General features: G+C 42.5%; 1 protein-coding gene across 3 annotated transcripts; it reads left to right on the forward strand.

Moving 5' to 3' along the window:
- Window positions 1-336: 336 nt before the first annotated feature.
- LAYN (layilin) lies at window positions 337-23,426 on the forward strand. 3 transcript variants are annotated; one of them, XM_037841389.1, is made up of 7 exons: window positions 337-602; window positions 3,521-3,818; window positions 9,562-9,719; window positions 13,884-13,916; window positions 14,526-14,600; window positions 20,694-20,796; window positions 22,555-23,426. In XM_037841389.1, exons 1-7 carry the CDS (start codon window positions 518-520, stop codon window positions 22,916-22,918), a joined length of 1,116 nt encoding a protein of 371 aa, XP_037697317.1. In that variant the 5' UTR covers window positions 337-517; the 3' UTR covers window positions 22,919-23,426. The 3 variants fall into 3 exon arrangements, with proteins under 3 accessions (XP_037697317.1, XP_037697318.1, XP_037697319.1); XM_037841390.1 differs by lacking the exon at window positions 13,884-13,916; XM_037841391.1 differs by lacking the exons at window positions 13,884-13,916; window positions 14,526-14,600.
- The last annotated feature ends 1,525 nt before the right edge of the window (window positions 23,427-24,951 follow it).

The raw sequence follows: 24,951 nt of genomic DNA on the forward strand, positions 1-24,951 counted from the left end.
CTTGCCTCTCCCACTGGCCCACACCGCAGAGCTTAAGTCGCTGGGTGAACTTGGGGAGGTGGGTGAGGGGATGGTCGGAAGTAGAGGTGAGACGTGGTCCTGTTTTTAGCCACAGTGCACTCGGTTAGATTTCAGAGAAGCCAGCCTGGGATTTTCCGGCGCACTGCGCACTAGGCAAACGCAGAATCTCCCTGGGAAGCTGAGGGTGGAGATTGGCTCCACTCCCCGGCTCGCTCCCCTCGGGCCAGCCCAGTGGCTGGCGCCGAATGTGCCGGAGGAGGCCGTCGGGGCGGGCCAGCCGGCCGGGCTGCCCTCCCAGCAGTGACGTCCCAGGGAGCGGTGGCGCCGCAGGCTGGTTCCTCGCCCTCCCCGCCTCTTCCCAGTGCCCGGTCCCTCTGTCCTCGGGAGATGCTGCTGCCGCCACCCCCGCGGGTACAGTTGTCGCGCACGCCGCTGCCTGTCCGCCTGCCCCACCGCCACAGCGCCCCGGCGTCCGAGGGGACACCCGAGCACAGCCATGCAGCCCGGAGCGACCCTGCAGGCCATGCTGCTGGCCGTGCTGCTGGCGGGGTCGCGGGGCGCGTCGGGTCGCCTGCTGAGCGGTGAGTGCGCGCGCTGGGGCGGGGACCGCTGCCCGGGCGGACTCGCCTGATGGACTGTCTGCGCCCCGCTGCTGCTGACCCTCTTCCGGGCCGCGCGCCTCTCCTCTGACCCTCTGCGGCACAGAGACGGCGCCGTCCCAGTTCCCTGCGTATCCCGGAAAGCGCGAAGTTCATTCCCCGCCCGGGGTTACTGGGGGATCGGGGGGCGTCGGCTGGCGGCGGCGGACAAGTCTGCCCCAGGGGCGCCCCCTCGGCCCACTCCTTCGAGCGCGGCACGTAGTCCCCGGGACCCCCACGCGGGGCGGGCTCACCAGCCAGCTCTCACCTCCCGGCCACTGGGAGAGGCAGCCCCGGAGGCGCGGGCTCAGTAGGGGTCAGGATCGGCGGTGCCGTGGGAGCCCTGCCTGCGACTCCGGGTCCCCTCTGGGGGGAGGATGGCTGGATGCAGCGCCTGGAATGAGAGCGCTTAGAGATCGGGAAAGCAGCACAGTTAGCGCGGGACGAGCCCCGCCTGACTCCGGGGAGTGACTCTTGCTGCTTCCTTTCTTCTACCGTGTCATGGCAGCCGCGGACTTGTATCTCAGAGGAGGTACAGTGCTCTGCCTCGTTGCCTCCTCCAGTTGTTCTGCAGGTCCGGGCGCGGCGGGGGGGATGTCCCGGCCCCTTCCTCAGGGCCCCTTCGCGGGCGCCGACGGACTGGTTAAGAGTTGCGGAGGAGGATGGACACCTCCTTCACTCTCAGTTATCCCGGCTCACAAAACTGATTTAAAGAACCTAAAGTTGGTTCCAGGATGGCGTGCGAGGCGGCCAAAGGGGACGCTAACCAATTAAACTGCTTGGATCAGGCTACACAGGCTCCGTCCTCGGCCGTGGGGAACAGAGGCCCTCTGGCCCTTCCCTTTCCTGCAAGTGAGAGAAAGACACTTCCTGAAGGCAGGGGAACCAGATGCGCCCTTGGGCCTTTTTCCAGTTCTGCCTCTCTCAGTCACCCACCAGTTCTCTAGGTCACCAGATGCCTTGGGATGTGTGGCCAGGGTGGGACCACAGAGGAAGCTCTTTTGAGGTGTTATGATAATCCAACGTGGAAATGTGGGTCTGCCAGTAAATTCACCTCCAGTTTACTTATGCAGGTCATCAGGCTGGTGGTTTCTGGGGCTGTCTGTAGTCATTCACCTACCCTCTGCTGCCTGATTTGGAGCCGTCTTAGGGAATCACAGAAGATTGGCTTGCCCAGCCCCTCCCCAAGCAGTTTCCCAATCTTTCTTGCTGGTGGTCCCCTGGCTCTCTGGAACACCTTCTTGGTGAGAATATTGTGCTTTTTGAGGCCTTATAATTTGCTAGTGGACTAGTCCAGTTAGAGCGTCTCGGTTTTGTAGCAATAGCAGAAGGATCAGGTGAAGACGCAAACTCCTGTTCACCTGTTGCTTATTGAGAATTTCTATAAAGGGTTGATGAGAGAAGAAATCAAAAATAAAGATGCACACTTTCTGGGTTATCTTTGTGTTGTCTGTTCCCATTTAGCACTGATAATGCAGTTAACCAGCTGCAGCCTTTTGCCCTGTGTTCTGGACAGATTGGGAATAACAGCTGCAAAATAAGTTAGGAAAGTGAGAACATTCCAGGAGGGCTGAAAAGCGGTTTCCCCAAACCAAAATCCTTTATCCCTTACTCTCTGGCAGCTCTTCACACCCACAGCCCATAGTAGGCTCTTGCGTTGCAGACTATTCTCCTTGTTGAAATTTGGTTTTCACTTGTGTACATTCAGATCTAGATACTGTGTGCTCCTGTGGGAAAAGAATAGGCATTTGTTTCTGTATTCCCAGCCCCTAGCACAGTGCCAGGCACAGAGTGTACACCCCATAAATGCTGATTGACAAAAAGGTGTATAATGAATATAATGTTTCAGATGCAGCCAGGCTTCAGTCACCCAAACACAAGTGAGGGCAGTGTGTACTGGACAACGAGTTCTTATTGGTTGCTCGGGAAAATCCCGTCCGTTTACCTGAGATGGTCATCAGCCCTTTAGGTGTCAGCCAGATGAGATACATTGCATGGGTTCCCAGTGCAACCTGAGCCGGGGCGGGGGTGGGCAGTACAGTTCACTGGTTACCACGGTGACCCTGTAATCAGAGCAGGGTTCTGACTCAGGGAGTACTGCTGATAGCTGTGTGACCTTAGCCAAATTACTTAATTTCTCTGAGCCTCAGTTTTCTCATCTGTAAAATGGGGCATAAACAAGATCTATAATCGGGATTATTGTGAGTATTGAATGAGATAAAGTATGTTTATAAATGTAAAGCTTGTTGCATAGTTCCTAGCACATGGTATGAGTTCAGTAATCCTCAGCTGTTGTCTTTAGGCAAGGTCAGGAGAGACTGACAGTAGCCAAAAACCCCATGGATCTGCTGCTTTCAGCTTTTGGTTATACCAGAGACTGAGTGAATTCTCAGTTCTGCTACATAGGCAGAGGATTCCAGGGTAGAGGAGCCACCCCTGGCTTCAGAATGCTGCCCTTGCCTGAAGGATACTCAGAGATACTCACTTTAAACCACACTCTCCCTTGAGATGCCATCAGGGTGTGAAAGTGCCTTTAAGTGAAACCATAAATCTTCATATACCTCTCTTTTGAAGGATAGTAAAAAAATGTGTGCTTTTCAAGAATCTATAATGGAACTAAACAGTGCATTGAAACAGAACACGGAGTCTCTGCACAATATGGGCACTGGAGTTTAAATCACAGCATCCGCAAGCTGGAGGGGGTATTTGCTTTGGGAACCCTAAACCAACATTATAACAGTCCAATGATGAGGGATCAGAATTCCTGCCTAGACATACTAACATTCAAATGCCTCCGAGCATCCCTGTCTGGTATACTTTTAGGGATGATGAAATAGACTGTCTTCTTTTTTTTCTTCTAGGACAGCCAGTCTGCCGGGGAGGGACTCAGAGGCCTTGTTATAAAGTCATTTACTTCCATGATGCTTCTCGAAGACTGAACTTTGAGGAAGCCAGAGAAGCCTGCAGGAGAGATGGTGGCCAGCTAGTCAGCATTGAGTCTGAAGATGAGCAGAGACTGATAGAAATGTTCATTGAAAATCTCTTGGCTTCTGACGGTGATTTCTGGATTGGACTCAGGAGGCACGAGGAGAAACAGAGCAATAGCACAGCCTGCCAGGACTTCTATGCTTGGACCGATGGCAGCACATCAAAATTTAGGTAAGTGTATGGAATCTACAGCTGACTCACTTGACTTAACTCAAAAACAAGGTGGGCTGGATCCACGGTTCCAAATTGGTGGGGAAGAGAAGGCCCAGCCAGGCAGAGCCCTGAGTGGGTGAGGAGTAGCACTGCAATAGCCATGGACCAAAGCAGTGTAGTGGAGGTGGTGAACTCAGCCCTGATTCAGACCCTGCTGATTGCCAAAGAGCTCAGTTCAGGTGGGTGCTGCCCAGAGCTTTGTTTCACTGGCCCATGACATTTCAAGTTAGTGGTTCGGCCTATCAGGCCTTCTGGACTAGGACTCCAGTGAGAGATGGAAGGTCTGTGGGGCTGAGACTCAGGAAAGGACTCCAGACCCCAGGAACTGTGATCATGGGCAAGAAATTGGAGCCAAGATCTCACTCTATGGATTGGCCAAGATGGGTCTTCAGAAAGGCTGCAGTTTGTAGGATCCTCCTAAACTCACAGCCTCAGGACTCCCTCACTTCTCACCCCACCCTGGCACCAATGCATTGCTGTCATCCCTCCCTAAGAAAGGCAGTGAAATGGACACATAGGGACTATAACATTTTTAAAAGTCTGCCCATCAAAAAATATCAAGATGAAAAGGCAGACGCAAGACTGGAAAAATGTTTGTAACAAATCTGACAAGTTATCTTTTGAGGATAGTTTATTTAGATCAATAAAACATCAAGGCCCCAAAAGATAAAGAGGCCAAAGACCTGAGTAGACAGTTCAAACAATATAAAATTTAATTGGTAAACAATCATATGAGGAGAAGTTTAAACTCATTATCAATCAAAAGGACACAGATTAAAATATCTTTTTTTTTAAACTTACCACATGTAAAATATCATGTTTGGCATCTATTGAAATCCACCTGTTATGCTAATCAGATATACATCTTCATATAAGTTCTGGGAGCAGCTCCTCCAGAATTCTGTGGACCTCTATTCATGGGAGAAACCTAGAGGAGGAAGGTTAGTAGGATGAACTAGCTTCCCTATCTCTACAGCTTGTCTCAAAGCTACAACTGATACTCCCTGGGCCCCTTTCTCTACTAGCCATCTAGATTCCCCTCACCCTCCGCAGGTCTGTGACTTGCCTTGTAGCATGGCGCACACCCTCATCCCTCAGGAATCATACCACGTATTGCACCCCCCTAAAGCTGCCAGCCTGACTAGAGTGATGGAATAGCTTGTTGGAAATTTCTCAATTATCATCAAAATTGGGCAAGTGAGTACCAAGAGGTATCCAAGCGGATAATTTGGGTGCCAAAAATATTTCTCCCTGCCCATAATGTATAACAGCAGACCTACCTCCTCCTAATTATTGGAGCTAATTAACTCCTGCCAAGTTAATGACTCCTCTTCTTGCCTGCTGGTCTCTGGACACCAGAGTCCCTAACTTATAGTTCAGCAAGACTCTTGGTGTAACCCCCGGCAGAAGCATTCTCTTTTGGGAACTAGGATCTCTAAACCCACAGAGCCCAGCATTGAAGAGACAAGAAGCACAAATTCCCCAAGCAGGTCCTCGCAGTGATGGTACGTGGCACCACTCCTGCTTCCACCCCTTGGCTCCCAGACTTGTGTATTCTTACTCTTGGGGACACAGGACATAAAGTCATTGATTTAAAGTGTACACTACGTCTTGGAAGATGACTCCCCATCCTCACAAAGTATTGCCTCTAAGTTTGGGCTTCAACTGTGTGTTCAACAAGCTATTCCATCACTTTCGTCAGGCTGGCACCTTTAGGATGCTGCAATCTGTGATACGACTAATAAATTCCATGAGTGAGTACTTACTCCTGCACCTCCTTTGCTAAAAAATAGGTTCCTTGGTCTGATGAGCTATTATTTATGACCCTGTGCTTGTAGATCAAGTATTGTATATCAAATATTCTCTTTATATATATCAAATAGATCAAATATTGTTTTTGGATAGTGGCACTGGCCAAGATCCTGAGGTCAGGCAAGGCAAACACATACCCAGTTTGTATGTCCATTCCTATAAAAGTGAATAATTGTCTCTTTCAGGGTGGAAGGGGTCCAATGTAGTAACTTGCCACCAAGAGTCAAGTTGGTTTCATTAAGGGCTGGTGCTATATCAGGGACTTGGTGTTGGTCTCTGTTGCTGGCAGGTTGGATGTTAGTATCTAGATCAGCCTTAGTGAGTGGGTGCCAGTACTGTTAGGCCCAAACACAGCCTCCATCCCTGCCACCATGGCTACTCTCTTGATGCATCTGTGGCACCAGCACTGAGGTGACTGGCTGACATCAGCTGGCTGAGTCAAATTTGTCTCCTGGTTGTTCATTGCCTCTTTTATGGTAGATGACCTCTAGTGGGCTTTAATATGTGATAGAAAGATTCTTAGACTTTATGTCCACTTATGTGTCTATCTATATAACTATCCAAGACCTCCTTGTCCCCAGTCTTTCAGTCTTTCTCCTTTTAGGCTCCTAATCAGCTGGCCAAGATATTTGCCACTGTCCCTGAGTCCTGATATATTCTTTCCTCAGACAACTTCTCTTTCCATACAAGATGGCTAACTAGGTGCACCAACTAAAGGTTCAGCTACCAAGAGAATGTCCCCTATCTTTCAGGGCTACCTCTAAGTGGGGCTGTAGTACAGCTACTGTTCATTTCAGCTTGTACTCCCATACTTAGCTGACCTATCCATGAACCAAGTTCAAGCTGCTTCTCTCAGCTAGTCATAATGGATCCCTCCATGCAACTATACGTGGGAGCAGAGAGGCTCTGGCAATTGTGGTGAATGGCATGGTGGTTTGCACTACCTGTTCATACAGTACCCTTGGGCCCTGGTTACACCTCTTCCATCTTACAATAGATCAATTCTTGATCCATCCAACTTTATGACTAGGTGTGCCTGACTGTACCAAACTCAGGATGGGTAGATTGGTCCACATGGTCTCCTGGTGCTCTGTGCCCAGTAGCAAGCCAGGATTCATTTTCAAAAGGTATATAGGTCTCTGCTACAGATGGCATGGGCTTGCTCCAGAATCCTAGTGTCAGTACTGTGATTCTTTCATTGAGGCTTGTCACAAATTCTATGACATCATTTTCCCACCACTGTAATCTCTAGATCTCTAGTAACATAGGATCTGTTGGATCTTATGACCCAAGAGACAAGGCTGCTTGCAGTACAGCCTATACCTGGTTCAGAGTCCTTTCCTGCTCTGGACCCCACTCAAAGCAGGCAGTCTTTCATGTCACCTGAAGCAATATTCCCAGGTGTACAATATACTGCCTCTAGAACTCAAAGGTTCTATGCTTCCTTCTTCAAATTATTGTAAGATGCAATAATTTTTCTTTTAATTTTGAAAGTGGTGTCTGGCATTCCCTAGACCATCAGGCACCTACAAATTTTTATGCAGTGGCAGGTCCCTAAATCTTCATAGGATTTATCTCCAGTTCTTTTGGAGCATATGAGTCTTTCTAAGCCCCTAGTGTACTAGCCACTGCTTGCTCATCTGGTCTGATTAGCATGATGTCCTCAATATAGTGGACCTGGGTGATTTTCTGCAGTATGTCTAGGCAGTCCAGGTCACACCCACACCATATTAAGACAGAGGGTAGTAAAATAAGTATATCCCCAAGGCAAGACCATAATTGTATACTGTTATCCATTACAAATGAATGCAAACTGTTACTGAGTCTCTTTCTGATAATGATGGAAAAGAATGTGTTCAATAGCTGCATACTAGGTCCCAAGGGCGTGTTAACCCACTATAACAAAGATACCACAAATGGCAGAGGAGCTACAATTGCAGTTTTTATTTGATTGAGTTTGTGCTTTGCCAGTATCATCCTTCAGGATCTGTCTGGTTTTTGTAGGAGCCAGACTAGTTAACTAAGTAAAGGTATGACGAGGCACACCACCCCTACATATTCTAGGCCTTTAAAGGTGACTTTGCTTTCTGCCATCTTCCTCTGGGTAAGATGTTGGTTTAGATTTACTATCTTGCCTTGGGAGGAATGGGGACAGTGCAGTTCTAGAGGCTTCTACTTGGCCTTCTTCCCTATGATAGCTCTTACCCTGTAGGGACTGTACTGATTACCAAATATGTCTATTCTATTTATGTATTTGAGAACTGGGGAATGGCCATTAGGTGGGTCCCACTGTGAGCTGGCCTTGGCCAGAACTCCATTTAATATCCGGTCCCACTCTAATGGGGGTCTTGAAGACACTTCAACTATTCGCTTTCAATGGCAACTTGCACCCTGTATTGAACACTCTTCATAATATTTGGATATTCCTCTTTCTTAAGTTTATAGTTATCTGAGTAAATGGCCATAGGTCCCTTTGGGGGAAGAACAGGGTAAATCATTACCATGTATACCTGCTATGCTGTTAAGTTTCCATGTGGCAGTCCTCCTGAGGGCCTGGGCTTTCCTCTATCAGTGGGCTTGGGTCCAGAAACTTTGTGCCAGGCATAACATTCAATCTATTTATGAGATGAAATAACACAAAGCCATAAGGCTAATGGGAAGGGAAACAAGCAAGTCAGGGCAGGAGGCCCACCAAGGAGGTTGGAAAATAGGTTGGAGGTAACCAATGAGGTGCTGAGCCCAGCCCCAGTCAGGGCCTCCCAGCTGTCCAGGCATAGTATCCAAGGAGGGTTACAAGCTCAGTTACTGTTCAGGCAAATTCAACCCAATGAAGTCAGCAAAGGATCTCCCTTTCGTAGAAAGCAACACAGGACCCAAACATACAGTACTGTGGCTCTTCCAAGAGACCAATCTATTAGCTACCTCTTCTCTGAGGAGGGGCCCTGACAGGAGCTAAGCAGAGGAGCAGGGTGTATCTATATAGTCTGAGAATCAGGGAAAGCTCTGAGCCCTGGATGGTAACTGGGCTCCAGGCAGATAATCAGGCAGACTAAAACGTTCAGCCCTGAACCAACACATGGGATGGGTGCTCCCAGCATTTAGACACTCTGTGGAATCCCAGGGCTTTAACCTGGTGCATACACATTCAACTGGGTGGCAGCACCACTTAATTCCAAGTGTCACTGAACAGTGGAGCTGAAGTTGCTGAGGCATCATTTCAGGGAGCTAAGGAGACAAAGACAAGAAATTTGGTGGCAGAAGCCAAGGTGGGGGCAGGAGCACCCTCCTCACCCTCCCCCCATCACCCCCCACACCTCCAGACCAGTATCAGCCTGCACAAGTGAGAACTAAAAACTGAAAAACACTAAGTGGGCCTCCTGCTCATGTCCCCACCCCCTCACCTGCCTTGACAGCCTCTATATCTTGCTCGAATGCTTGAATTTTTCCTCTGCTTCTCAGGGCTAAGAAGACAGTTGTGCTTGCTTAGGCACAGGAGAGATGGGAGCAGGGCAAGTTCTGTCTCTCCTCAATGCATCTGGTCTCTAAAAATAGAGACATAAACCCCAATTAGCAAGAAAGAAATAAGATCATCCAGACTGGCCTGCTAGTTGCCTTTTCCTCATAATTACTTTGCAGACATCATATGGTAATATACGCCTCCTTGCAAAGAGGTTGTGGTAAATGTCAGGTGATTGATTGTGACCTTCATATTAGAAAGCGTGTGGTTCTACTTGTTGGCAGTACTTCAATTCCTTCCTAATCCTGTAAGGTGTTCTGAAGCAGAATCTTAAATTCATGGCTCGGTGAAACTTGATGGGAAAACAAAGACTTTGAAGTTGAAGACTTGTCTTCTCTGCAGTTGCCCTAACTGTTGACCCCTTTCCTCCAGAAACTGGTACGTGGATGAGCCTTCCTGTGGCAGTGAGATCTGCGTGGTCATGTACCATCAGCCATCGGCGCCCGCCGGCATCGGGGGCCCCTACGTCTTCCAGTGGAACGACGACCGATGCAACATGAAGAACAATTTCATTTGCAAATATTCCGATGGTAATGAATCCTCTCCTAAGCTATGCAGTAGAATTCTCAACCTCCTCGCTCATTTCATAAGCAGCTGTCTAGTACCAAGAATTTGTTGTGTGGTCTCTGAGAAAGCTGATTGCAAATGCCTGGGGTGTTAAACATGTGCAATTCTTGTAAAGGGAAATGTAAGGACACTCCCTCACTGAGGAGTAATTCTAGCAATGGAATGAATGGGTTACCATGCTAAGAGAAGGGATGAAGAAAAGAAATTGTCTGATTTATGTATGCTAAAGCAGGAATTACGAGAAACCTCAGAACATTAAAAAAAGCCCTCTAAGTGGACAACCACCAATTCCTATTCTTTCCACATTTGAGGTTGGCTGGGGGAGCTCAGAATAAAGAATAACATGAAAGGAAGCTAGCCATTGCTCCTGCAAGTCTTCTTACAGCCATATGAGATTATTTTCTGGGACTTTCAGGCAACGTAATGACCAGAGGAGGTAGTTGGTAAAGTACACCAATTTCACCAGCATCAGGGCAAGATAGCAGGCACTTTGGTAAGCAGGTTTAAATTCCCCGGAGCACCCTTTACATATAATGCCTTGCAAATTCAATTGGCATTTGCTTCCAGATCTGTTAAGTGTTGCGAATTGGCTACAAGCCCTAGTCTCACTGTGCCGAGGTTTCCCAGACACCTCCAACTGACTTAGATCTAAATTTGAAGTGATTTTTGATCTGTCCCTGAAATTTCTCACTTCCCTAAAACCAAGAGGTTGGCACCAATTCTGCATTGTATCCAGACAGGAGTAGAATAACTTGTTAGTTGTATCTAATTTGGGATTAAATAATCCTGTCGTTTTTTAATTGTTTGGATTTGACTATGCTTTTACTGCAATTTTGCTGCCAGGCAGTTTTTCTTCTCCCTTTTTCAGCCCCTCAGATCAATTCTCTCCAACGATCTGCCGCTCACCATCATACGGAGTTGCCTCAGGCAGGGAGATTGCCAAGAGGTCGCCTTTTCAGGGCAGTGAAAGCAAGGCGCTTGTTGAAATTGGCTTTCCATCACACTTTTCTAACTACCGTTCTATTAGCTTCATGATTCAAAATTGTGTACTTTTAAAATATTCTTTTAAAAGTGAAATTTGTTTTAATATCCTTCTATTTGTGTACCTATTTTGGTTTGTTGTTGTTTAGATCAGTCTGTTTGTTACTTGTGTTGTTGCCTGTATTACTTAGACGGAGTTCTGGCAGGAAAGAGATGGCACACTCAAAGGGTTTGAGGAAAATATAAGAAAAGAATATTTGCAGAGGTACAGGCAAAGAGCAAGAGATGGTGACGCACCCAGGGACTAGCAACAATGGGAAGCTTTACCACCCCTAGGCTAAAGGGGTAAGAGGAAGAAATGGTTTTACCAGAATCTAGAGAAGACTTGGAGTCATGGAACAGGAGCAACACAGCAGAAGCTGTAACCACATAATGCAGCTACTGCCAAACTAAGAGGAGGAAGAGAGGGGCCATGGGAATAAATTCCAGAACCTCTCTTTCTGCTGTGCTCTAAAATCCTGCCTCTGCCTCCCATTGGCTCAGTCCAACCAGAAGCCAAAGGACAAGGGAGCCCCAATGTCACAGTCCATAGGGGTTGGCCTCCCAGGACACAGAAGGACAGAGAATGGATCTGGCAGAAGGAAGAGAGAACACAGAGAAAAACCAACATATTGCCTTTATGTGGCTGCCCATCCTCAGGATAAATTCACATCTCTTGCTCTTAGCATACCATAAAAGGCTCGGTGTGATCAGACCCTTGCTTACCTCTCCAAACTCAATTCTCACCATTCTTACTGCTCTCCCATCCCATTCCCTATTTGCAGTTCCCCAAGAGCTCTTAATTGCTGTTTCCTGTGCTGGGAACACCCTCCACTTCTTTCCTAGGTAATTCATTCTCACCCTTCAGGTTCAGGTTAAATATCACCTTTCTGCATGACAACTAAGTGCAACAGGGGAGCCTGGATTGGATCCTGGACAATGATGATGATGATGATGATGATGATAATCATTTGCTATAATGGACATTATTAGGACAATTGCAGAATTTGAATAAGGTCTGTAGATTAGATAATAGTGTTGTGTCGGCACTAATTTCCTGGTTTTGATAATTTGTACTGTGATTACGTAAGAGAATGCTTCCGCTTTTTAAAATACATATTGAACCATTTAGGAGTAAAAGGGGTGCCATGTCTGCCACTTACTTTCAGGAAAAATTGCATCTATATACATATATGCACATATATGTATGTATGTATATGTATATGGGGTATAGGTGTGTGGAGAGAGAGAAAGAGAGAGAATAATTAAGCAAATGAAATGTGGTAAAATGATAATATTAGGGGATGTAGGTGAATAATATATGGGAATTTGTGTACTATTCTTGCAAATTTTCATATATATGAAGTTAAAAAAGCAACCTCCTCTGGAAAGCCTTCCAGGCACCCTCCAAACTAGGTTAGATGTTCCTTCTATGAGAATCATAGCACCTCCCACACTGTACTTCGCCTTTTTACAAGTCGTACCCTTGAATACATGGTTGGCATGAAGTCTGGAAACATGTCATGTCTGGCCAATTAAAGACTCTGCTTGATGGGTACAGGAAGGTCACCCAGCGTAGTTCCAAGATGGTACACCATCATCCCATTACATCAGGGTGGCAAGGGACTCATGGAATGATACCTAAAACTGGGTTTGACAATGAGGCCATATAGAATGAGCATTATAGTAGAAAGATCAGAACCCCCTGATTACTTCTTCTGGGGTATACTAAAGGCATGGGTGTATTCAGTGAAAATCATCTTTACATGTGTAGAGATTGATGAAAATGCTGCATTAGCACACCATGTTTGTTGCAATTTGGCACAGTGGATTGAACTACAGAGGGACAACAAAATGAACAGATCATATATTGGCAATAAATATACTATTTATTGCAGTATAATATCATGAAATTAATATGTATCAATATTCTCCTATATTTCCCGATTTTTATGGCCATCCTGTAGACTGTAGAGCAGGGACTATTTCTCATTTGCTGTTGTAACCCCACTACCTAGTACAGAGTTTGTCTCTTTAGCATTTAATTCAATTTGAATTTCTTTGGTTCAAATCCCAGCTCAGCTACTTACTTACTAATTGTGAGATACTGGGCATATTACTTAATATCTCAGTTTCTCGGTGTATAAAACTGGAATAATAATAGCACCTACCTTGTAAGGTTGTTAGGATTGAATTAGTTTTTATGAAACACTTAGAACAGTGCCTATCATATACAATATATCATTCAAAACACTTAGGACAGTAGGCACTACATAAGTGTTGTTAAAATAAATAAATGGATGTGCATCACCTCTACATACGCATTGTATGGAATTACGATTAAAGGCTTTTGTCCTTTCTGAATGACACTTGAGAAAAGACTTGATATCCTGGACTTAGGATGGTGATTTCTAACATCTTACCCTTAAGGAGCTTGTCCCTGTGAACCCCAGACTCACTATCAACACAAGGGATCAACACACTTCCAGCCAAAAGTAAAGGCATCAGATGCTGTAGGCTATCTGTGCAACCTCGCTTCCCTGAGGCTCTCTGAAATACTTAAAATAACTCGAGGTTCTGGATCAGCAGCATCTTCCTTGGGAAGGGCCAACCCCAACCACTTCCACTGCTTTGAGATTAGTGTTTGTTGCTCTTTAAAACATTCCCTAATATTAATTGATAAAATATCTGGGATTTGCCTTAAAATAATAATCCAGTCAGGGGGTGAGGTGGGAGAGGAGTCAAGATTATTGTTGAAACTAGATTAGCCATATGTCGATAAGAGTTGAAGCTACATGCCAGGTACATGGAGGTTCATTTTACTAGCCTTTCTACTATTGTATATATTTGAAAATCCTCATAATTAAGTGTTTTAAAGTACACATTTTAAAAAAAGCTGGGGAAAGCTGATCAGATTCTAGTGCACACCACTGGTCTTTGTGCAAAAGTGATCCTTTTGACTACTAATCCAGCTCCTGGCACCTGGTAACACTAATTATCAGGTGTTGGATGACTGAATAAACGAACACATGAGTGACTTGCTCTGGTAAATTTTAGCTGGATGATGTAGAAATTTAGTTATTTTTTTTCTGTTTCTTTCCATACAGAGAAACCAATAGCTCCTTCTACAAGGACTAGAGGTGAGCCTGTCATTTTGAGATCTGGGTTAATTTGTGTTGTTTCACAGCCCCTCCTCATGGGTTTAGAGCTGTATGTTCTTTAGACCAGATTATTCCACAAAAATGCCACTGGCATTAACCCAGACCATTTGGACAGATATATGCCACACCCAGTCATGCAAGGAGTTCGTTAGTCCCACTCTCTGCAGTGTTGTCATTTCTCTCAAAGCTGAAAAGCAACAGTTGCAAAGTTTGGATGTTACTTATCCTTATTCACCATGTGAAATGAATAATTTAATCTAATGAGATGGAAGTGAACCAAGCTAACAATTTAGGATCCTAGAAATAAATCATTGGCCCTTTCTCTTGGCACCTCAGTATTTTATGTACCTTGATGCCAACTGCTGTTTCAGTACCTGATCCTTGGTAGCAAGAGTCTCGCCTAAAAGATGAAGACAACTAAACCTCTGGAGCAGCACATGCAAGGCTTTACCTTTCTATTGTTATAAACTGCACTGGTCAAATTGTTACAGCTTTGTTGCATCCCACCTTGCACCTGGAAGGACCTCAAAGAATATCTGGGTTATCATACCATTTTCTGGGTTCTCAAGTCCATGTGTTTTTCTCCAGATGAGAGAACAGAGCCCTTTCTTCCAAAAGACTCACGGAAAGAAGATACCAAAAAAACATTCGAAGAAAGTAAAGGTATGTAAAGAACTGTCCTGGGAAAAATAGATAATGGGCCTCCTCTGATCACAAATTGCTAATGGTTACATTCCCCTACTTTGTCCTTAAAAATGGAACAGCTATTTAGAAATGGATCTAGATGGGGATTTACTGCTTAACAGGTACAGAGATTCTGTTTGGGGTGATGAAAAAGTTTGGGAAATAGTGATGATGGTTGCACAACATTGTGAGTGTAATTAATTCCACTGAATTGTACACTGAAAAAATGGTGAAAATGGCAGATTTTAGTTATGTATATTTTACTGCAATTAAAAAAATCTGAAAAAAATGGAACTAGACACAGCATCAGTGACTTTACAAAAACTTTCTTAAATGTTAAGTTTCACAGTGACGTAAGTGAATGGAGCTGCTGTCAGACAATGGGACAGATTAAACTAGTGAAAGAGGTGAAATATTGGCTTGAAGATGGGAAGTCGGAGCCTCGGGAACTACCCAGAGAGCTTGCACGGCAGTGGCTGAGAAAGTGGAGGTAGAGAAATAAGAGCAGAAAGATTCGGCTGTGATGCATAATACCCATGATTACTAAACTGCAAAACAGACAGAGGAAATGGACAAAACATTTTAAAAGATAAATCTTACAAGGCACAAGAAAATGGGCTGATACACTGGAATGCTTGTGAACCTTCAGCCTCAAAGAGGATTTTGTCACTGGAGAACTTTAAAAACCACTTAGTTTCTCTGTGCTTCAGTTTAATCATTTGCAAAATGGAGGTAATAATATTTTTTTACCCACCTAAAAGCATTAGGTGTCCATAAAATAAACTATGATGTAATGTTTAAAAATGCTTTAAACAAATTATAAAGTGCCAGGCAAATAAGTGGCATTTATATTGCTGCATTGTTATTATTGGTGGTATTTAAAATGTCTTTTTTTTTTAAGCAGTCAGGTTCATCGCCTCACAGAGAAACAAAGCAACAACCTCTAGATGGTTGAGAATCTTGGATCAGTCAGAGTAGGAAGGGGTCAGTCCTCAATTCTTGATTCCTCCTGATGCTCCTTGAGGGAAAATTCTCTGGTTCTAAGTTTTCTTTAATAATCCTTTTTTATTCTTTTTTTTTTTTTTTTTGTAAAATACAACTGAATATTTCCAATTTTAACCCCTGTGATGGTTAGGTTCATGTGTCAACTTGGCAAAGTGATGGTACCCAGGTGTCTGGTCAAGCAAGCACTGGCCTAACCATTACTGCAAGGACATTTGTGGCTGGTTAATAAACCAGAAGGCTGGTTTATTAAATCATCAGTCAATTGGCTGCAGCTGTGACTGATTACATCAACGAAGGGCGTGTCTTCCACAATGAGAGAATTCAGTCAGCTCCAATCAGTTGAAGACTTAAGCGAGACCGAGAGAGGACCTTCAGTTCTTTGGCTGACAAGCGAAGTGTTTCCTGAGGAGTTCATTGAAGTTGCCAGTTTGTTGCCTGAGGAGTTCATCGAACATCTTCATTGGAGTTGCCAGTCTGTTGCCTGACCTAAGGAATTTGGACTTGGGCATACCCACAGTTGCGTGAGACACTTTTATAAATCTCATATTTATACGTATCTCTTGTTGATTCTGTTTCCCTAGAGAACCCTAATTAATACAATCCCTGTCAAGTGTACAATTCAGTGGTATTAATTATATTCACAATATTGTGCTACCATCAGCAATATCCATTACCCAAACCTTTTCAGCACCTTAAACAGAAATTCTGCATCCATTAAGAATCAACTCCCTATTCCCTTGGTAATCTATAACCTACTCTGTCTCTATGAATTTGCTTATTCTTTGTATTTCATATAAGTGAGATCACACAATATTTGTCTTTTTGTGTCCGGGGTATTTCACTCTACATGATTTCTTTAAGGTACACATGCATCAGAAGTTCATCCCTCTTTACAGCTGATAATATTCCATTGTACAGATATACCACATTTTGTTTATCCATTCATCTGTTGATGGACACTTGGGTTGCTTCTGCCTTTTGGCCATTGTGAATAATGCTGCTATGAACATTGGTATACAAATATCTGTTTGGGTTCTGGCTTTCAGTTCTTTGGGGTAAATACATAGACGTGGGATTGTCAGGTCATATGGTAATTCTATCTTCAACTTTTTGAGGAACCTCTAAACTTATTTCCACAGTGGCTGCACCATTTTACAATCCCACCAACAATATATGAGTTCCAGTTTCTCCACATCCTCCTCAACACTTGTTACTTTCTGTTTTTTTATTAATAGCTATCCTAGTGGGTGTAAAGTCATACCACACTGTGGTTTTGATTTGCAATTCCTTGATGATTAATGATGTTGAGCATCTTTTCATGTGCTTATTGGCTGTTTGTGTATATTCTTTGGAAAAATGTCTCTTCCAGTCCTTTGCCCATTTTTTTTTTTTATTAAACAGTTTTATTCACAAACCATACAATCCATCCTAAGTGTACAATAAATGGTTCTTGGTATAATCACATAGCTATGCATTCACCACAACAATCAATATGAGAACATTCTCATTTCTTCTGAAGAAAAAAATCCCATACCCTTTATATCCTCCTATATTGACATTTAGCTTTGGTATAGTGCCTTTGTCACAATTAATGAAAGAGTATTACTATGTTACTGTTAACTATAGACCTTAGTTTGCATTAACTGTATTTTTCCCATGTGCCACCCTGTTATTAACACCTTGTAATAGTGACATACATTTGTCCTAGTTCATATAAGAACTTTCTTATATTTATACCACCATCATCACATACTCCAGGTTTCCCTAAGTTATACAATCTCAGTTTTTATCCTCTAGCTTTCCTACTGGTGACATACATGACCTTAGCCTTCCTCTCCCAACCACACTCACACTCGCCTTCGTTAACTACACTTACAGTATTATGCTACCATCACACAATATTGTGCTATACATTTCTGAACATTTACTATCAATCTTATTAAACATTCTGTACTCTGTATCAATTGCCCAATCTCTACTATCTCCTGATAATCTATGCCTTGAATTTAACTCCCAGAGTTTGCTCATTAGAGTTACTTCATATTAATGATGCCATACAATATTTGTCCTTTTGTTTCTGGCTTATTTAGCTCAACATAATATTCTCAAGGTTCATCCACGTTGTTGCACGCAGCATGACTCCATTCCTTCTTACAGCTGCATAGCATTCCATTATATGTATACACCACCGTTTGTTTAGCCACTCATCAGTTGATGGATATTTGGGCTGTTTCCATTTATTGACAATCATGAGTGATGCCACTGTAAACATCGATGTGCCCTCCCAAGTTTTTGTTTGCATTTGGCCAATGGGTAGTACTTGAATGACACTGAAGGGTGGAAGGAGAAAGAAGCCAGATATTTATCCCTCTCTCTCTTACTCTGGCAGTGACTGTATTCATCACTGGCCACAGATCCTGTCTGGCCAGCCCCCTCCCATGGCTTCAAGCTCTCTCCAGTTTCTGATAACTCCTTTCCCTCCAGTTGTTCCTTCAGGCTTAGGGATTGAAGGGCTTCCCAACATTAGGGATTCCTGGCACTTCACTATCAAGGGATGTTTCCTTAACCCTGCCCACAGTTCTGTAAACAGTTGCTTCATTAAGTGATTTTTCACTAAACCCTTAGGTTATGTCATTTATTTCCTGACTGATACAATCTCCAAATGTCACAGAACATATATTCACAATATGATTGAACCTATCACTTTGGGTCAATCCATTAAGGAGTCTATGGACTCAAATCTGATTTTCCCCCCATAGGTTTTAAAAAGAAAAAAAAACTGCAGATTTGATTGAGATATAGTCAGATACCATATAATCCATCCAGAGTATACATTGTCTCACAGTATCGTCACCTCACTGTGCAATCATCATCACAATCAATTTTAGAACATTTTCATTACTTCAAAAAGAAAAATAACAAACAGACATAAAAAAGAAAACCCCAAACACCCCATACCCCTTACCCCCCCCATTATTGACCCCTAGTATTGGTGTGGTTCATTTGTTACTGATGAAAGAGTAGAAAGATATTACTGTTAACTATAATCCATAGTTTGCAATAGGTACTTTTTCCCCCATATACCACTCTATTATTAACTCTTTGTGCAAGTGTCATACATTTGTTCTAGTTCATGAAACAACTTATTTATATTTGTAGTGTTAATCATAAACATCGTCTACCACAAGGTTCACTATGTTATACATTCCCATATTTTGACCTCTACCTTTCCTTAGGGTGACATATATAACACTAAACAACTCCTTTCAACCATATTCACCTACAATTCAGCACTATTACTTATAATCCCAATAACAAGCAAATGACACTTCTTCCATTTCCAAACATTTAAGTTCACCCTTGTTAAAAATTCTGTACATATTAAGCAACCACTCCCCATTCTCTAGCTTCACTCTAACTCTTGATAACCAATATTGTAAATTTTATGACTATGAGTTTACAGATTCTAATCAGTTCATATTATCGAAATCATACAATATTTGTCCTTTTGTGTCTGACTTATTTCACTCAGCATTATGTCCTCAGGGTTCATCCATGTTTTCGCACACTTCAGGACTTCATTCCTTCTTACTGCTGAGTAATATTCCATCGTATGTATATACCACAGTTTGTGTATCCATCCATTTGTTGATGGACACTTGCATTGTTTCCATCTTTTGGCAATTGTAAATAATGCTGCTATGAACATTGGTATACCTTTGCCCATTTTAAAATTGGATTCTTCATCTTTTGTTGTTGAGTTGTAGGAGTTCTTTATATATTCTGGATATTAAACCCTTATCAGAAATGTAGTTAGCAATCATGTTCTCCCATTTTGTAGTTGCCTTTTCACTTTCTTGGTAATACTCTTTGATGTCTGGTTGGTTGTAAGTTTTAAACAACACAAAAAGCAGCCTTCTGAGTGCTCTTCAGTCAAAGCTCATGGGCCCATCTCAACACAGTAAGTCTTAGTCAGAAATTTGGGGAAGGTTTATGGTCTAATTCACGAGCTTTGTGTGACCTTCTCTTTGCTGGGAATAACACCAAAACTCCTTACCTGCTTTCTTTTTCCCTCCCTCTCCCCCACCCTCCCTTAGGAACTACAAAACCTGTCTTTAGCAGCAAAAGCATCAACACTGCCCAAGAGTCTCTGCTTTTGCTAAGGAAGAGTAAAGACAAGAGAGAATCTCTTTCTCTGAAAAAAAAAAATTCTATTAAGAAAATTAAAATTTATTTTCACTATTACTTAGGATAAAAAGACAAGTAGAAAGTGCTCATTTATTGAAACTAGAAAACTCTTTGCTAATTGGGTAGCTGTATATCTACATCCAACTCACATTGTTCATGATATTGTATTATATTATATTTAGTTGCTGTGACACTGAACTAGCAAATCTTGAACCATTGCTCCTACAGGAAATAGAAGGTTAGGTTCCTGTAAGCCTCTGATCACATTTTCTACAACCGATCAGTATATAAACTCGTTTTATATGTGTTTCTGCTTAAAGATATCTTATTGCCTATATAGTTGATCCATTGACATTGAACTCATGGCCAGCAGCACTGTAACTCCTGCCTGAATGAAGCTTATCTAACACAGGTGTTTTCTCCATAAGTGCCCTTAGGAACACAAGACAGCACTTCAGCACTACACTTGGGGGGCCATTTTTAACAGGGACATCAACAACAAAAAGAAAAAAATGCAAAACACGTGGCACTAAATACACCATGAAAAGGACACATGTTTACAGTAGGCAGAGCATTGCTTTGTTTAACCTCAGTCAGGAACATGCATGTCAGGTGACTCAAAGTTTTGCCACTCTGTGCATGTCCACAAATGACCCCAAATGTGCCCTGTGTATTAATCTGGGAGTTACACCTAAATTGTGGTAAGTAGGAAAATTCAGAAATCCAGAATCTGTGAATAGTAAGGATCAACTTATTTCCTTGCAGGAATGGGCTCTTTGGAATACTTTTGGTTGATTAAGCTTTTAAAAGTGTGTTTTTGAAAGCATAATTAACATTAAAAACATTACTAATGCTGTTGGTGTGTGTTTTTCTTTTCAGAAGCTGGCTTGAATCTTGCCTACATTCTTATCCCCAGCATCCCCCTTCTCCTCCTTCTTGTGGTCACCGCAGTTGTATGTTGGGTTTGGATCTGTAGAAGGAGGCAAGTGAAATCTTCATTGTGAAAACCTTTGTGTCTTCTGCTAACAGGCACTCTTTGAGATTTAGACATTGCCCTGCTTCATTAAAAGCCTGGGCAGCTCCAAGTGAGAGTATATTTTCTGATGGGATCAGGGAATTTGTGCTTAGCTGTAATTAAGACAGTGATCTAGTATTTTAATTTCTGTAAGTGTGGAAGATTTTAAACTACTTCAGGGATGAAACTGTATTGTTTGCCTCCTGAGTATCCACACATCACCCAGAAAAGTGTTCTCATGAATGTATAACCTCACTCAGAAAATTAAGTGTGTGAGCAAAGAATGGATTGTGAGCCAATTGGAAAATAACCATTCCAATGCATTTTGGTAAATCTGAAACTAAACTGCTTATTTCAAAATGAAATAGCCAAGCTCCTTTTAAATGGCTTTTCATTTAATTGAATACACAAGCTATAGATTAGCTACACTAAGTGGCCTACAGCCCCTTTGTTAGGCTCTGGATCACCATTTTTGAGGTACTTAGAGCTCTGCTCATTTACATTTTAATTCCCCATCATCGTTGTATACAGAGATGAGGCCTATTAGTCCCATTTTGGAACAGGTAAACTAAGGTCTAACTTAAGATTTGACTCCCTTTGATCACCAGTTTAATATGAATTAGTAAGATTTCAATGTAGGACCTACCTAATTCAATCACTTCCTTATATAAACAGTAAACATTCACCAAATGTTAGCTATTATTATAATATTTTTTGTTGTTGTTTACTTTCACTCTGTAGAGTAGAATTCAGTTTTAAAATTTTGAATATATTTTACACCTGCTTATTCTGCAGCTGTTTCTTGATTTCCCTTTTGTACTCTATTTAAAACCCCTCTGGTGCATGCACAACTATATGGTGGTACTGTGAACAATTGATTGTACGCTTTGTATGACTGCATGGTATGTGAATATATCTCAATAAAATTGAATTATTAAAAAAAATTTAAAAAAAAAAACACCTCACCAGAATTTGGGAATTGTGACTCTGAAACTGGGGTTCTCTCCATCTCAGGGATTTTTAAGCATTTTTTGTGCCACAGGCCCCTCTGGCAGTCTGATAGAGCCTAATAATCCCTTCCCAGAACTATATTTTTAAATGCATAAAATAAAATATATGAGATTACAAATAAAGCAATTATACTGATAGGTAGTTTAGCAAAGTATTTCCAAATATGAATTTGAGACACAGTAATACACATGCTTCCTTACTAATGCTTCTTATTTAGTAGTAGCTATAGTTATCATAATTTTGAAGCAGAGATGTGTATAAAATATATTTTAAGACATCTGTGTCTTTGAAATGATAAATGTTATGATATGAAAAAATCTACCATTTCTGTTGGTGACAAAGACATAGATATTACTAATATTTACAATGTGGTTTGTTGCCTGCATTCACAACAGGGTATGCTAAATTTCAATTAGAGGTGACTTTTTTCCCCATCCATCCAAATCCATGGATCCTTTCGGTGCTCAATGGACCCTTGTGACTACCTCTGGCCTACACACTGGCATCTGTGAATGATAGATACACAATTGTTTTCCATGTAATCCTTTCCTCTGTTTTGTTCTCCCCACCCCAAGCCCTGGCCTGTAAGTTCAGGTAGGTGAGAAGTATGGCTTAGCAACTGTACAGAAATACCTCCTCTTGTCTGAACAGGTAAGCACAGGGATACTCTCAGTCCCCTTGTGGTTAAAATACAGTGTTTTGCTTTTCTCCTAGAAAACGGGAACAGCCTGACCCTGGCACTAAGGAGCAACACACCATCTGGCCATCTCCTCCCCAAGAGAACAGCCCAAACCTGGAGGTTTATAATGTGATAAGAAAACAAAGTGAAGCTGATTTAACTGAGCCCCGGCCAGACCTGAAGAATATCTCCTTCCGCGTGTGTTCAGGAGAAGCCACTCCTGAGGACCTGTCTTGTGACTATGACAACATGGCTGTGAACCCTTCAGAAAGTGGGTTTGTGACTCTGGCGAGCATCGAGAGTGGATTTGTGACGAACGACATTTACGAGTTCTCCCCAGACAGAATGGGAAGGAGCAAGGAGTCTGGGTGGGTGGAAAATGAAATATATGGCTATTAGAGCACATGAAAAAAACCAAGCTGCCAAGAACAGGAAAGAAAAAAGAAGCAAAATTCTCCTATTGCCTATAAAGGAAAGTACTCAGAAGGTCTATGAAAATGCTTACCTTGGTGAAACTCAGATCAAGTCTTGGGGGTGAGCATGTGATCCCCACTGGCCCCTGCTGAATGCCCAGGTTTTGGCTGTATCCCTCATCCCAGCCTTTCACCCAGCTCAACCATATGAGAAAGCACCTTGTCCAGGTGCTGGCAAGTATAGATTCTCAATAAATGGTGGTTGTATTGGTTGTATCTGACTTTGAAGGGTCAAGGCTGTAATTTGCAGGCATAAGGGTTGTGGCCAGGGTTCTTGCTCTACGCAGCAACACACAAAATCACAAGGAGACAGAAATGACGGATTTCCAAGGCCCACGCATGGTGGCATGAGGCTAGCCCGCATATCAGCAGTTCTCATATCTGTTGTTGTTTTTTCCTCAACGAATAAATCAAATAAAAAGCAGGAAGGAGAATATTAGTCACTCTCTGTCTATAGCCTTTCCTCTGCTCGTGGCCTCGGGGGACCTTGTTTTCTTTCTCCTGACGTCCAAACTTGGAAGTATCCAACTTGGAAACACTTTAGAAACTAAAAATGACATTTAAGTCTAAGCTTCTAGGCTTAACTTTCCTCCCAGCCCTGAAACTGTACATTTTTCTGTTGCTGTTGTTTGTTTTACTGTAGCATCAGCATAATATTGCCAATCATGATGATGGTTATACCTTTTGTTTTAGGGGCTATTTCAAAAATATGTGGACTCAAATCCAGAGAAAAATTTCCTGGTCTAACATCAGTCATTTACCCTTTGAATGTCTGAAGGTCATTATTTAAATCACTAGCAACATCCTGTCAGTTTAATAATCTTATTATTTTAGCCTTTCCTCCTACGTCTTATTTTTCAGTAGTTTAGCATATTTGTCTCACATATGAAGCCCCATCCTTGACAGAGTCAATGAGTCTGAATCAGATCACTATTGAATGTAATGGATTATAAACACTGCCCAATTACGTGCCCTGTTAGGACAGAGAACAATGGGAATAACAAAAACATCATTTATACCTGGGAAATACAGGAAGTATGTTTTGTAACCAAATGTCTCATTCTGTGGATTTACAACATTTTAGGCAAAAACAGTGAACACTGCTCTAACATGTCCAAATTCCCTTTCTCTTCAGACTTCCTGGCTTCATACTCTGTCCCTTTGCCCTTTGTTCTGCTCATGTTAGACTGCAAGCTCCCTGAGGGCAGGCATCACATCTGCCCCATCAGCGTTGTACCTCCTGCATCCAAGACAGTGCCTGGCCAAGTACAAGAAACTGTGATATTGATTTAAGGCAATAAATAAGTGTTGAATGAATGAACCATTCATTTTTCAGACTGATGTAAACTCATCCAAAAGTTTCAGCTTAAAAGTTGGCAGTGTTTGTTTTTCACACTCCCCCTGAGTGGAGGAGGTAAATGAGTAATTTTAATTTGAAAAGCACTCCTACTGCTGGGAAGAAGGAAGCATGGTAACATGTAAACAGAAGCTGGTGCATTGTGTGAGGGACATACTTTAATTATGTCACTAAAACTCAAAACAAGGACCCATCTTTAATGCATAAAGGGAGTAAGTTTATAATCAAAGTGGCCTCTTCAGCATCTTCCCTTTGTCATTAGTGTGCCTTCTCCACCAGGATCCAAAGATCTCTCTGCATTTCTGTACACAGCTAGTCTTAACCCCATATGTTAGTTATACAATTTCTTTATTCCTCTTCAAATTTACCAGCCTGAGTTTACCCAACTCCAGTTCTATCTCTAATAATTGCACTTCATTTATTTAGCAAACATTTGTTAAATGTTAAGTGTTTGTTATGTTCAAATTAAACACTGAGTTTATTCATCCAAGTATTCAGAAATGTAATAAACCTGATTCATCATTTTAAACCATAGTTCCCAACCTTTTATTCCATGTGACACATGTGACAGATGGAATGTATATATCAAATAACTCCCTGTG

Source organism: Choloepus didactylus, chromosome 6 (assembly GCF_015220235.1).
Source record: "Choloepus didactylus isolate mChoDid1 chromosome 6, mChoDid1.pri, whole genome shotgun sequence".
NCBI lineage: Eukaryota > Metazoa > Chordata > Mammalia > Pilosa > Megalonychidae > Choloepus > Choloepus didactylus.